The sequence below is a fragment of the Dendronephthya gigantea genome, unplaced genomic scaffold (assembly GCF_004324835.1).
Source record: "Dendronephthya gigantea isolate DGI-Jeju-01 unplaced genomic scaffold, DenGig_1.0 000000F, whole genome shotgun sequence".
NCBI lineage: Eukaryota > Metazoa > Cnidaria > Anthozoa > Malacalcyonacea > Nephtheidae > Dendronephthya > Dendronephthya gigantea.
In genome coordinates this window covers 6,406,248-6,420,732 of record NW_021163010.1, presented here as the reverse complement: position 1 = coordinate 6,420,732, position 14,485 = coordinate 6,406,248, and the positions used below count along the sequence as shown (strand labels likewise).

Below are 14,485 nucleotides of genomic sequence, written 5' to 3'. Positions count from 1 at the left end.
ATTTTAGTGTAAACAAATATACTGGTAAAAGTATAATAATTTTATTATGCATGATATTGGATCATGCTTGCATTGAAAATTTTGTCCGAAACGTTCACCATAAAGCACTACAAAATTTTACGTTTTTATCATGCTAATTATTAATAAATAACCATGCGATGTTGCTCGTACAGTTAGTTCGCACAGCTCGTAAAGAGCTCGTAATTGTTCAGTGAAAATTTTGCTTGTCCCGGTGGCTCATCCAATCATTCTGGGGCAATTTTGGCAAAATTTTAAAACATCACCTGTACTGATTATTCTAAATCCGAAATTTTTACTTACTATTTATTATCAGTACTTATTGTACTTGATATCATCATCACATGATTATACATATTATAAATACCTATACGAATTTGCTACTTTAATTAACCAGCTGATCTAAAATAGCGGGAAAGGACTGGGACAAGTTGTCAAAAATCCATTTTTCGGTTGAAACAACTAATATCTCTTGAAATATACTTTATTGCGGTTTAAAATTTATGTCAGAGCTACAGTTCTTACAACTAAACATAATCATAAAATTTCGACTGGTTCAATAAAGAATAACAAAAGATATGGTAATTGATTAAATTCTGCGGAATTGATATCTGTTTCGACAAACTTGCTAAGCGCTGATTAGCTAAAATATGAATACGAGATTTTTCGCTGCGTGTTACAAACAAAGCAAAGGGTGTTATCCATTCTGAATGATGTTGAATACCTTGACTGTTTTGAACATTCCTTTATTTCTTTCTGATCATTGTGCCATGTAACATGCATTGAAGCAGTTAAAGTTCACGACCATGCATGTTATTAAAACTATGGAAACACATATATGTAAAAATCACTCTACTACTCAAGTTACTTTGTTGATTCAGAAAGTAATTGAGAAACAAGAATATTCATGTGGAATATGCCACCATACGTCGCAGAGAATAAAATCATTCAGCCTAACGATGCGAGTATCCACCGTTTTAGGAGTCATTTTTATTTTTTCTAAACCGGTGTTTTCATATTCATGCAAAAAGCAAATTTATCAGAAAAAACTAAGACTGCATGCTAAAAGATACTGCTGACTATCTTGTCTAAATGCGTTTTGCATGCACGCGTGCATTCAATCTATCTCAAACTGATCATGCAATGATTAATCACGTAGTAATCAAATTTCAAATCCGTGGTTGATTTTATTCTTAAAGGGACAGCAAACACCAAAACCTTTGACATGACGTACTGATGTAAAATACTAAAGTTTCGAAAAAGCGATTCTGTGGAAATTGTGAACTGGATAAATCAGTTAATATACCTCAAACTGATCATGCAATGATTAATCGTGTAGTAATCAAATTTCAAATCCGTGGTTGACTCTATTCTTAAAGGGACAGCAAACACCAAAAACTTTGACATGACGTACTGATGTAAAATACTAAAGTTTCGAAAAAGCGATTCTGTGGAAATTGTGAACTGGATAAATCAGTTAATATACCTCAAACTGATCATGCAATGATTAATCGTGTAGTAATCAAATTTCAAATCCGTGGTTGACTCTATTCTTAAAGGGACAGCAAACACCAAAACCTTTGACATGACGTACTGATGTAAAATACTAAAGTTTCGAAAAAGCGATTCTGTGGAAATTGTGAACTGGATAAATCAGTTAATATACCTCAAACTGATCATGCAATGATTAATCGTGTAGTAATCAAATTTCAAATCCGTGGTTGACTCTATTCTTAAAGGGACAGCAAACACCAAAAACTTTGACATGACGTACTGATGTAAAATACTAAAGTTTCGAAAAAGCGATTCTGTGGAAATTGTGAACTGAATAAATTTAATATACCTCGAATTGATCATGCAATGATTAATCAAGAAGTAATCAAATTTCAAATCCGTGGTTGATTTTATTCGGAAAGGGACAAAAAACTGCAGATCTTTTGGCATGACACCGATGTGAAATCCCAAAGTTTTACAAAGGCGGAAGGCCATCTCTGCATGGGAGTTGCGAACTGAGGTGGTCAACCTAATTCACATCCCAGGTCTGCCTTGATTTTCCTCACTATCCCAGCCTGGACAAAATTCGTAAATGAGTTTTGAGTCTCTGAAATAGTAACGGTTTTGAGAATGGCGAATAACACGGCCTCTTAGTAAACTGTTTCCATAATGCACGGCCGTAACACGGTCAGCAACAAGTCCAACTTCTAACAACCAATCAACTAGCTCACTTCCAAAAAAAATTGGGGAATCACCATTAACCTTACCAGTGTTGTCTAACGAACTACAGAAATGAGAAAATCAATGATACAGTGTATAGTAAAGGCGTTTATAGAAATTCAGCCTTATGACGTAGTTTACGAAGAAAGCATTTTCGATTGGTCAATGCGGCCAGTTGACCAATCAGAACATGTTTCGTCCGCAAACTACGTCGCCGCAACGCCGTTTTAAAAAGGTCTATATCGATGTGGTGCTATACGTGTACATTCCACGTGCTGGTTGAAGTGACTTAATTGGCAATATGCGATAATTTTGAGCCAAGGGAAAGGAGTATGTGAGAGAGGATATTTGTTTAATTTTCATGTCCAATTTATCATCACATACATCAAACTATACTACCTCAAAAAAAGTTAGCGACAAAAGATTAAAACTTATTTTATAGTTCATTATTTTGACTTTAATTTTGACCTAATTAAGGGCCACTGTTTTGCGTCACTTTGGCGTTACAACACCATATATGCGTTTCTAATTTTGTGTAAGCTAATTCGAATCAGCAGACCAATTCAAATTAATCCTCACAATCTTAACAACTATCAAAATTTAGGGTGAAATTTCAACGAGACACGTACTCAAAGTTGGGGATTATTTATAGTCAGAAAAAGGGAACAAGCAATCATGCAGCTGTGCTTGGGGCTACTGAAGAAAACATTGAGGCATGCATGGAGTACCGACCGAGTATGTCAAACTAGCGCGAGACACTTTTTAAAACCTCACCTTTCGTGGATTTCTCTGGGAGTTAATGCTTCTACACAACTTCTTTTGTGATAATGGACAAACTGTTCGCATATATGATACTCGTCCACGGGTAGGTCAAGGATCTGTGGCAAAATGACCTCATCAATACCATACCTATAACGACGAACCCTAAACATACAAGGTTAAGTTCATTATTCTACTTATATATCTTTGCCACAGGCGATGCGAATCGCCTCGGAACCAAGCATATGCGGCATATATCGCACAGAAAGATGCCTCGTGTAATATCGTTTATTCAATTGAACCGCAAAGGCCATGCAATACCATTTGTTGTATTTCCAGTACTTAGTAAGCAGTAATATAAAACATTAGAAGTTAATTCTTGTCATCAATAAGTATAGCTATAGGTGTATTATACTGCTTGTATAAAAGTCCGATAGAGGGATGGAAAACTAAAAGGGAGATGTTAATTTATAGAACTGAAAAGTTCCACATGCGCATGCATGTTGTATTCGTGCATACATGCAGGAAGGATTGTCAAACACTGGCTTTGTTAAGATTTTTATGGCTGTTGAATAAAGCTATTATTTTTAAAGAATTGTACCAATAAGTATAAGAATTGTGATTTCGAACGAGTTCTTTTGAGCAGCTGATTTCACTACGAATTTGGAGTTGGGTGGAAAAGGTTTACAACCGAATTAAATAAACCCTTTCATTTTATGATTTTTGGCACTTCACTCGATGCAGGTAAATTCTAGAGGTTTAAGGGTCTTAATTTCGAGTGGAATTATACACACTTAAAATTCAAGCCAGGAACAGTTGATGGAAAAATTAGGCAACTATAGGTCCTCCAGCAGGAATCGAACCTACGCTTTTGCGATGCCGGTGCAATGCTCTTGCCACTGAGCTACAGATGTAGCTGCATGACAAGAGCAAGCGCGGTTCATGTGCATATGATGGTAATTTAAATGTGTATATAATTTATTTTATGTTCTTGTATCACACGACTTTATCATAGTGCGCTGATCCACCTATTAGGTCATCGACTTACTTTTGCAATAACGGGTCAATGAAAAGTGCTCGTTCAAATCCAAAGGCAGCGAACAGAACTAGAATCTAGAAAAACAAACAAACAACAGATTTGCAACAGTTTCCCTATAACACTGGTATATATTCTAGCTATTCTATTAAAATTATTTCTATTCTATTATATAATATGTGTTCGTTATAAAATTCATTTTCTTAAGACTGAATTGAAAAGTTCGTTACAGAGTTTGACACACTACAGTGCAATGCATCTGAAATATTCCCCAGTGTAAATATTTTTAGTTTCAGTATTAAAGGGAGGTCATTTATTATATAATTATTGTTAGTTTTTACCATAAAATACTCTAAAGCTAGAAAATCACAACAGAGCCAGTGGCCATTGGCATCAAATTGCTTTTTTAAAATTTAATCATATATTGCACTCCATGATTGTAGTAGGAAAGAACAATAAATGCAGACATTACCTGTGCTGAAAGTATGATAGAAACCAAAAGTTGAACTTCCAAAAATATTCCAGACATTTTTTCATCACCAACCAGGATCCACATGGAGTAAAATATACACTTGATAAAATACAAGTTACATATAGTCACACACAGCTACTTCGATATAAAGTTTGCGAGAGGATCAATTGTACAATGCAAATGACTGTACAACATTATCAATCTTAATTATCACAGCTAGTTTTCTAAAGTTAGACATATCATATATAGCCTCATATGATTACGTTTGTTATTAATTTTTACCACGGCTCGCAATGCAATTTGTTTGCCCATATAACTTCGTTCGCTTCGAAAAGAATTCGCACGACAATATGAATTGTGTAAACTGAGTACCAAAGGCATCAACGCGCGATGTCTTATATTTTACTTAACCATAAGAGACGAATCATTATTTCCCTAGCCCTTTGTTCTGGAAAATACATTAACCTACTTCAAGACTAAGAAATTTACCCCATGCACCACATCGTCAACCTGTTATAAGAAGCGTTATAATATTGAAAGCTTTGAATGCTGATTGAGCCGTGTTGACTATTTTTTATAATATCAGTCACGGCTTTGTAAATTGATTTAGATTGTACAGTTCATGTTTGATTTTACAATTTTATGAAGAAAAGATATATATTTTCCACCTTTCACTTTCTCAATTATTTTTCTACCCCGCCCCACACATTCCTATTTCTTCAGCTACCCCACCATTTCCTCTTCAGCCCTACCCACGCTATTTAAATGAGCGGTCGCTAACTTACCACAACCATAAGCAAAACTTGGCAGACTACAACGATAATGTGTCGTGCACTCTGATGTTGTTCTCCTTCGTAATATTTATCCAACTGAAGCTTATTGTTGTGACTCGCTAGTTTTGTTTGCTCTGGTTCACGGCCCTTGGTTTTTACTATTGCATACAATGCATCCAAATCCTCGATATCTGTACCACAGTTAGTGCTGGAACTCGTCGATGACTGCTTTTCTATTGCACTTGCACACTTGCCTGAATTCATACAACGATGACATTGTTCCCTACATTAGAGTATTTAAAAAAACCCTGTTGACATTTTAACAACCTGGAAACTAGAAAAATAGTCGAGGATGAAAGATAATTATCTGTATATTTTTCATACTAGTATCAATCAGTAAATTGTAATATCAACAACAGGTGGGAAATTTGTTTCCGCTATCCAAGAGATCACGAGCGAAAACTAAGCACATCGTATTTTCATTCAGAACAAATAAAAAGTTATTAAAAGACTGTTTTTAACCGAAGGATTATCGCTTTCTCTTCAACGATCTACAACTTAGTTAAGCCCTGGTCAAACGAGAATGATAGTTGATGAGAGTTGATGAGAGTTGCAACTCTCGCTTGCGTTTGACAGCGAACTCTCATACACTCTCGTGCACTCTCATCAACTATCATCGACTTTGAACTGATTCAAATTTTGATGAGAGTTGATGAGAGTTTGGGCGCTCTCGTTCTCAACTCTCATCAACTCTCATTCTCGTTTGACCGTCGCATCGAGAGTTTGGAAAACTCTCGTGCGAACTCTCACTTCTCAACTCTCATCATCTCGTTTGACCAGGGCTTTATTCTTTTGAAAAGCATGACTTGAAATTGAGTTTTCAAAAAAACGGCCCGTGGTAAAAGGAAAGGTAAAAGAAAAGAAAAACTTTTTTGGCATTTTAAGTAACAATTATATATTCAGGAAAATTGTGGCTTATAATTTTTGAAGCAAGTGTTTGAGACCCACTTGCTTTCCACGTGTTTCTGTGAATTTTTGGTGACGAGTAGAAAAGAAATGAAGATGTTTTAAAAACTGGCCGTGGCCTCACGACCAAACATTGCTAAAATGTTCATTGTTTCATACAGTTTTATGTCATATCTTGTACGTAATTGGCAAAATTGTGGCTCATACACTTTTCAAGGTTATACTTCACAGCCTGGATGCATTGTGATGTAAACAGCAAAATGTACTCCCCACATACACACATCACATTTTTTTAAAGGACGTTTTCCTGATAAAACAAATTTTAATTCACAAAAATCCGAAGTTATCAAAAATAGCAAAAAACTTTCCGCAATTTAAAATTCACTTATTACTTTTGTTTTGGCGCGCCTTTCGTGCAAACACGCATTGCGTGTACTCCAAGCAATCGCGTGGCTCAATTTGCTTGCGCATGTGCAGACAAATTTCCCACCTGTTAATAATATCAAGTGGAATGCTAACTCTTATAGGGTAATAATCCAAAATTGAAGCAAAAAATTGAGTTTTTGACTCTGTTTCTCGTTCAATTCTTATAAAAATTAGTAAATGATTGTATTTTACATAGTTCTAGACATTCCTGGATTATTATTTTCTACGTCTGTTTCAAAACGTTCAAAAACTCAGAAAAACTACTTTCAAATTTGGCTTCAAAGATGGCAGCCAAGTTAGCGTTCCAGGTTTCACTACAGTTCATTGGTATATCAACTCGCTATAACTTTCGCCTACAAATCCCGCCGTTAGTTATGTTGGCAGACTATAAAACATGACTTCTGTACATTGAATATATTGTTCAGTCATATATACCTTGCAGATTTTGCAAGCAATGGTGTAGCTTCCCCTATATGGCTTCCGCTCTTCATCATCTCACATTTGCAAAATTTGTCGCATCTGTAAAGGCGTACCAGAGATCCAACACAAACGGGCACACAAATGAACTGGATGGTGACCCAAAACGCCAAGAACGTATGCTATTTTATAAACGATAAACGGTTGGGTTAAAAATTTGTTAATACTTGAACGGAAAATTACATCAAAAGAACGTCAAGCTTAAACAAACCTTTTCGGCGAAGAAATCAAAGAAATCCTTTTTACTCAACCTATAATCCTGAATGTCGGACCTTAGCACGAGGACAAGTACTCCACTGCAACAAGCCGGTAATCTAACGAAAGAAAGCTCTTGGATCAGTTTACAACACCGGCTGATATAATATTACATATGTGAATAGAGATCTATTTAACAACGGCATGCTTTTTGAGAAAAGATACAGCGAGCAAAAAAAATAGAAATTTTATCCATCGCAGCATATTTAATAAGGAACGTTTACAAGTGGCAATTTGTTTTACACGATTCGTCTTTTAGCGTATAAAAATTACTACAGACGCGTCACTCGATTATAAATGCCAAAATGCGAAAGTTATCGAATACGACAAATCGCAATGTGAAAACGTACATTCGCTGTTCAGCGTCAACTGAAACTATATATGTATTTCCTCTGTATAACCTTTATATACGAAAAAGTGAATTGTCGGGAAGCGTAAGAAGCATTAATGAGTTACACTAAAGCAGCTGCTTTCATGCATTCCATATATAACTTTACCCCCATCCAATTATGTACATCGCCAATCTATTGGCATAGAGGCTTTGATTCGTCGCACATCGAAGACTAGCCAATGCGAAAGCCAAAATAACAGTCCAACAATGTGTAGCAAATAGAAATGTTGCTATTAGCCAAGCTTCAAACACTTTACAACAACTGAGGAAGGAGTCCAGCTTTGTTAGAACGAATGAAATGCAAAGAAATAACTAGAGAAGAAGAAGAACAAGGAATGTTGGTTATCACAGACAGAATTTAGTTCTGGGTTCATTAAAAATTTCCGAAGTCGACCTCTAGAGGTCCATAATTACGTCGCAACATTACCGTTTTAAATTTAGAACCATACTAAATACAGCAAATGGAGGCATGTACTCTCACACGCAACCTGCAATTATGCACAACACATACATGAAAATTTAATTTTTTATTGACCAATAAATGCGGAAATCAACCGTAACACGAGAACGAGGCCCGGTGGCCAAGACCGCGAGCCTCGTTCTCGCGTTATGGCTTATTTCCACATTTATTTGTCAAAATAAAAATTCCTTCTCATGCTTGTGTTAAAGAAGGATGTTTTCCACCTTTGCACGTGGCATATGAGATCGAAAATTATCTCATTTAAAATGGTTCTGAATTTAAGACAATAGTTTTGTGACGGAATTATCGCAATTGTCCATGGCATTAGCTGAGACAATAGTACATTTTTCCCATCTACCACTAAACATCCATATTCTCTACGTTTAACTGCAAATATGATTAATGTGTGGAAATTAATGGGGTTTCGACTGGAACAACAATTCTAGGTAGAATAGATGTAGCTATGTATGACATACCTGTGATAACGCAAGACAAATCGTGTAATTGTGCGGTGGAATTTTGTACCGACGACTGAGAAATAAAATCACAACGACCCAACACTATAAAGATTTGTTTAAAGATAAATGCATCAAGGCTGCAAGCACGACTATATATAAACCTTTATTCAAGTTCAGTCACACTCGTACTTATCGAGTGCGTGTAACATAGAAATGCAATTATTATCACTGAGGAGTGAAGTGAATGTGGAGATTCTTTACTAATTAATTGCAAATATAGGCTCCCGGCTTATGAATATTATAATAATAACAAAAATATTTTATGTAAAACACTGAAAATCAAGGCCTTAATTACTCGATGGGAAATACTTTCATTGAAATCTTATAAGATTGAGATCTCTCACTCGATGAGTATCACATTGAGAGAGCTAGAATACAGGCGATATAGACTCGTAGCCCTAAATGTATTTTTCTTCATGGCTCTTGGTACGAAACTGGTAATCTACTGATCGGTTACGCGTGCGCTGCAGTGCATTGAAAGTATAATCAAAACTGCTTATCAAAAGGCTGAAACAAAATGACGGACTTACGGCTAAGATAATGGCAACAAAACTGATATCATTTCGCGTGTTGGAAAGAAGATTTCGGTATTCGATGTTTGTAGAATTCATATTTTTCACAGTTGCCATTTTAGATGAACTGTACATCACAGGCGCTGAAAACATCGTTGAAATCACCAGACCAAATGCAATCTAATCGGGGAAGAATGGTAACAAATTACTCGGGTTACACTTATAGAAAGGTAAAGGGTTAATGGTCTTTTTTCGAGTGGAAATAATACATATATACAACTTAAATTCAAGCAAGGAACAGTTAACAGTCTTTGCGATGCCGGTGCAGACGTGCAGTGCTCAGACCACTAAGCTACACAGGTAAAAAACAAGAGCAAGCGTGGTTAACGCGTAATACCGAGTTGGTATATAATGCCTAAGAATAGGTTAGTATAGAATAACGGTTATATAAGAATAGCGGTTTTCTGGCATTTAACCCGATAAGGAATGTCAGGGAATAAATTTTTCAACTCTTCCAGTCAAAATTAAGACCAACTTATTAAAATACTAGTAAAATACTGGTAAAAATTTATACTAATGACATATAAATAGCTGTACTTGCCAAATCTTCTTGAATACCAAACGATGCAGCGTATATAACAGTTGTAGGAGCGGTTGGTATAGTGCCGTAAATGAAGCCAAATATACTCCAATCTTCACGCATCTCATCGCCACCAACATTAAATGACGTGCACAACCCACGTATGATCAGAGGTAAAATTACACTGGAAATCATAAGCAAGTATGCATGGCTATAAAGTTATCATGTATGTATGATTATACTAGTTATCATGTATGTATGATTATACTAGTTATCATGTATGTATGATTATATTAGTTATCATGTATGTATGATTATATTGGTTATCATATATGTATGATTATATTAGTTATCATGTATGTATGATTATATTAGTTATCATGTACCTATATATATGATTATATTAGTTATCATGTACGTGTGATTACATTAGTTATCATGTACGTATGAATGTATTAGTAATCATGTATGTATGATTATATTAGTTATCATGTATGTATGTATAGTTATCATGTATGTATGATTATATTAGTTATCATGTACGTATGATTATATTAGATATCATGTAAGCATGATTATATTAGTTATCATGTATGTATGAATACTATAACCCTGCTTCGTTACTTAATTCGGTTAGTTCCGTGGTAATAACTCAGATGAGCTTTTGAAAAAGCATAAAGAAAATGAAAGGTTTAAAATTGATCATGAGATAAAGAATAAGTAACAAATAAAACTCACACTTTTGCTACGCTAAGTGACAATGGAACCAAAATGATCATGCCCATTTTTGCCCTTATTTTTCCAACAACGCTTAAGCCAAGGTAAAACAGCGCCGTAGCGCCGAAAGCGTTGCTCAATGTTTCCAATGGTGCATCCACGCCAGTAGGTAGATCCTGTTTGAAGGCCCTGTTGGCGGCAATACCAAATAATGACGCAAGTACAACTGGCGAGAGCAAAATGGATTTGATCGTTTTAAACAACGTTGCTCCAATACTGGAAGTCGTACTTCTTGACCGCTGCTGACTATATTCCATCATAAGAAGTCCCGCCGTTAGGAACAACGTCACGTTCACAAGGACATTAAAATAGACGGAGTATAAGAAATCTTTGTGGGTGTGTTTGTACAAAGCGTTTACTGAAAAACAACAATCAGTATGAACATTCATACATATTAATCTAAATTTGATGTATTCCATCTATTTCTTATCTATTATCTTTGCCATTAAAACTAATGGAAAAAACCCATTTAAGAAATAACAGGAAAGCTACATTTTATATAAGGCATATGGTAGAGAAGAGTTAAAAAATATTCCAAGACCTGCATGAGTGACAAATGTTCCACATGCACTTGCAGATATATTAGATATAGCTATAGATTGCAAGTAAAGAGAATTAGAGGTATGCAGATATGTGCAGATGTCAGTAAAATAATTTCACTAAAATTACCCTAAAATTACTATGGAGGTAATTATATGTATTACTAAGGGGTGTCAATATGTATTACTAAGGGAAAAAACTCTTATACAGAAGAGACAGTGAAACAACGCTGTCGCAACGCTGTTCTTAACTGGGTGATGTGACATTGCTGTTTCTTCAGGCTTCATATTTTGCAAGTAACAAAGTAGAATAGCACTGTCACGTGTGTGATCAGAGAATCACCCAACTGCATTAATTCATAATACCAGTATTGTGAAATAATGAAATGTATAGTCATATGTAGGTAAAACTGGAACAGTGGTGTAAAACTAAACTCTAACTTTACTTCTATAATACTGTAGTGATTGAACAATAAAGTATTATATCTTGTTTGTATCAGTGCAGGCCAGTTGAGGTTTAGCCTCTACATATATGTGATATATATGTGGTATACAAGCTCCTAGCTTGGCTTGAACCAAGTAACATAGTGTCAAAGTATAGGTATTTATATAGATGCAATGATGCAATTTTACTGTGTTATTACTAGATAACATTTACAAAGATGAATATATCAGATAAAAGACTACAATTCAATATCTGTTGATAAACATAGACTTGTACAATTTGTCTGTGCATGTGCCCGATTGTCAAAAACAAGATGGCAGCACTGAAAAAAGCTAGGATTTTTGACAGAGGATTTTTGGGGGGATTTTTACATCATATTATATATATATTTATATATATATATATATATATGATGTATATGATGTAAAATATATATATATATATATATATATATATATATATATATATATATATATATATATAGTGGATCTAGAAAAGGTTGTCCGAAAATATATACATATATACAAATAGTTGTGACATGTGACCACATATTTCCATCACGTGTCGCACTTAATTACGCATGCAAACGCTGCGAACGCTTCCTTAAATCCATAGCTGGCAAAGCGTAAACAATGTGACAACAGGCTATTAGTAAAATATACCTTCATTGATTTTATCTGAGAGCCCGTTTATCACCGAATGTCAGCGTTTTCTAATTGATCGGCGATTTACTTAAGGTATAGCTCTGGATGTCTGAGAATTATTTCACATATTGCCAGTTCCTCATGCTGGTAAATTGTTGTTGCTACAAAGTGGCCTGCCAAACTTATGGGGCAACGTAACGTTACCAGTATTAATAAACAGGTTGAAAACGCGATCTACTGTCCTTGGCAAAACAAACAAATCGACAGCAACTCTGGTTGAAGACCGGTTATAAAATAATTTCTGCCACACAATCCCCCCTCTTATATCGTCTGAATACGGCTTAGGCATTTTACAACAAAAATATCTCAACTAAGCAATAACCTTGAAGCAATTTTGCAGCGTTTGCATGCGTAATTAGATATGACACGTGATGGAAATATGTGGTCACATGTCACAACTATTTCTATATATGTATATATTTTCGGACAACCTTTCCTAGATCCACTATATATATATATATATATATATATATATATATATATATATATATATATATATATATATATATATAATATATATATATATATATATATATATATATATATATATATATATATATACACCCATTTGCAAAAACGTTGGCTCCTGATAGATAGATAGATAGATAGATAGAGACTCGAAATCTAATTAGAATTGCATGTGTTGTGTAATATGATTGAAATCCCATGCAAATCTAGTCATATGCATTTCTAATTGGACTTCGAGTATCTATCTATCTATCTATCTGCGGCCAACGTTTTTATATATATATATATATATATATATATATATATATATATATATATATATATATATATATTAAAAAGCCAGGACTTTATTATGGATTTCAAAATTCTATAAAGCTCAAAATCTTTTATTTTTGGCGACAAGTCAATTGTAATCTAAATCCAAGCTTCTCTCAGTGCTGCCATCTTGTTTTCAACAATCTAGAGCATGCTTAGACAAACTGCACCTGCTGTCTGCGATGTACAAGTTTTCTATTATTACAAGACTCATCTAAAGACAGCAAATACCATGGGTGAATATTGTGCAAGGTTCGCATATTGGCAAATTACCATTTTGTTTTAGCAAAAGTTAGTGAGGTTGAATCCTGTGATAGCAATCATAGCATCACAGGTGTATTCATGGAACTTACATATAGTTTTCGCGAGACATCAAGTCAAAGATTCTCAAACATGCCTGCTTGTTGTTTATTGATGTCTTAACGCCATGCACGTGTATTACGCAATCCATGTTATTCGACCTATTGTTACATAATCAAGCTTTCTCCAATTACATAAGAAGGATGCAACTCATGTGATACCATGCTTGCGATCGATATTGTTTACATGGCGTCATGGCTTATACTTACATATAGGCATTCCCAAGGCAAGGTCATTCGACACTGTGCAAAACATTGAATAAATCCCGGCCTTTCCAATATCCCTCGTGAACAAGAAGGTTACGAACGTAACTCCGGCAAATACAATGCATTTCGATAGGGTCACGACGAACACAAACATCCATTTTAGCTTCGAGAAATCGATCGTAGCAATAGCCCGAAAAATAAACGCAGGCAATGTGGGAAATATGGCGAACTTACTTAATCCCTTCGCTTCTGTTACAGAAATAACGCCCAGACGTCCTGCAATATAGCCCAAAATTATCACAGCAAATACACGAATCAAGGCAGGGTACAAGTGATCAAATGACGCACTGCCAACTCCTGTCGAATTTTGGCCGTGTTCTGAAGAGTTTCCATATGAAAGCAAGGTTTCCATTTTGATAGATTTCTCATATATTAAATGACGGCATCTTACTTACACGGCATCTGTAGTACAATTAAGTATTAATATTTCGTCTAGAACAATAACAAGTCCAATCCAAATAAAACACGTCGAGCTCGATAATGTCACTCTACCAATATTATTAAAAGCAGACGTCACAAACTCTGAAAACAAATTTGGTTACCAGTTAGATCACGTCCCATGGGCGTTATTTCTTCCTATACTTTTCAAGAAATTTTAAAAATAGAACCAGAGAAATTGCCACTGACCTCCAGCAAATGTTCAAGTCCAGTCCAGTCCAGTCATATATCCATGAGTCCAATAGCTGCACTCCAGTTTGTCCAGTTGTCTTTGTCGCCAGTGCTTCCAACTTTAAAATAAAATTTCTCATATAAA

General features: G+C 35.1%; 1 protein-coding gene across 2 annotated transcripts in view; it reads right to left on the bottom strand.

Moving 5' to 3' along the window:
* Positions 1-105: 105 nt before the first annotated feature.
* Positions 106-14,485, bottom strand: part of LOC114522866 (integral membrane protein GPR155-like) — a 28,572-nt gene continuing 14,192 nt past the window's right edge. For both annotated transcript variants that reach the window (XM_028543638.1, XM_028543646.1), the window contains 14 exons: positions 14,359-14,459; positions 13,675-14,253; positions 10,596-10,992; positions 9,879-10,041; positions 9,296-9,457; positions 8,724-8,807; positions 7,894-8,099; positions 7,353-7,455; positions 7,100-7,263; positions 5,285-5,555; positions 4,500-4,598; positions 4,040-4,104; positions 3,007-3,156; positions 106-2,296 (listed from right to left, as the gene is read on the bottom strand). In XM_028543638.1, the coding sequence (XP_028399439.1) occupies positions 2,047-2,296; positions 3,007-3,156; positions 4,040-4,104; positions 4,500-4,598; positions 5,285-5,555; positions 7,100-7,263; positions 7,353-7,455; positions 7,894-8,099; positions 8,724-8,807; positions 9,296-9,457; positions 9,879-10,041; positions 10,596-10,992; positions 13,675-14,083 (2,523 nt within the window). In that variant the 5' untranslated portion in view covers positions 14,084-14,253; positions 14,359-14,459 and the 3' untranslated portion in view covers positions 106-2,046. The remainder of the gene's footprint in view (positions 2,297-3,006; positions 3,157-4,039; positions 4,105-4,499; positions 4,599-5,284; positions 5,556-7,099; positions 7,264-7,352; positions 7,456-7,893; positions 8,100-8,723; positions 8,808-9,295; positions 9,458-9,878; positions 10,042-10,595; positions 10,993-13,674; positions 14,254-14,358; positions 14,460-14,485) is intronic.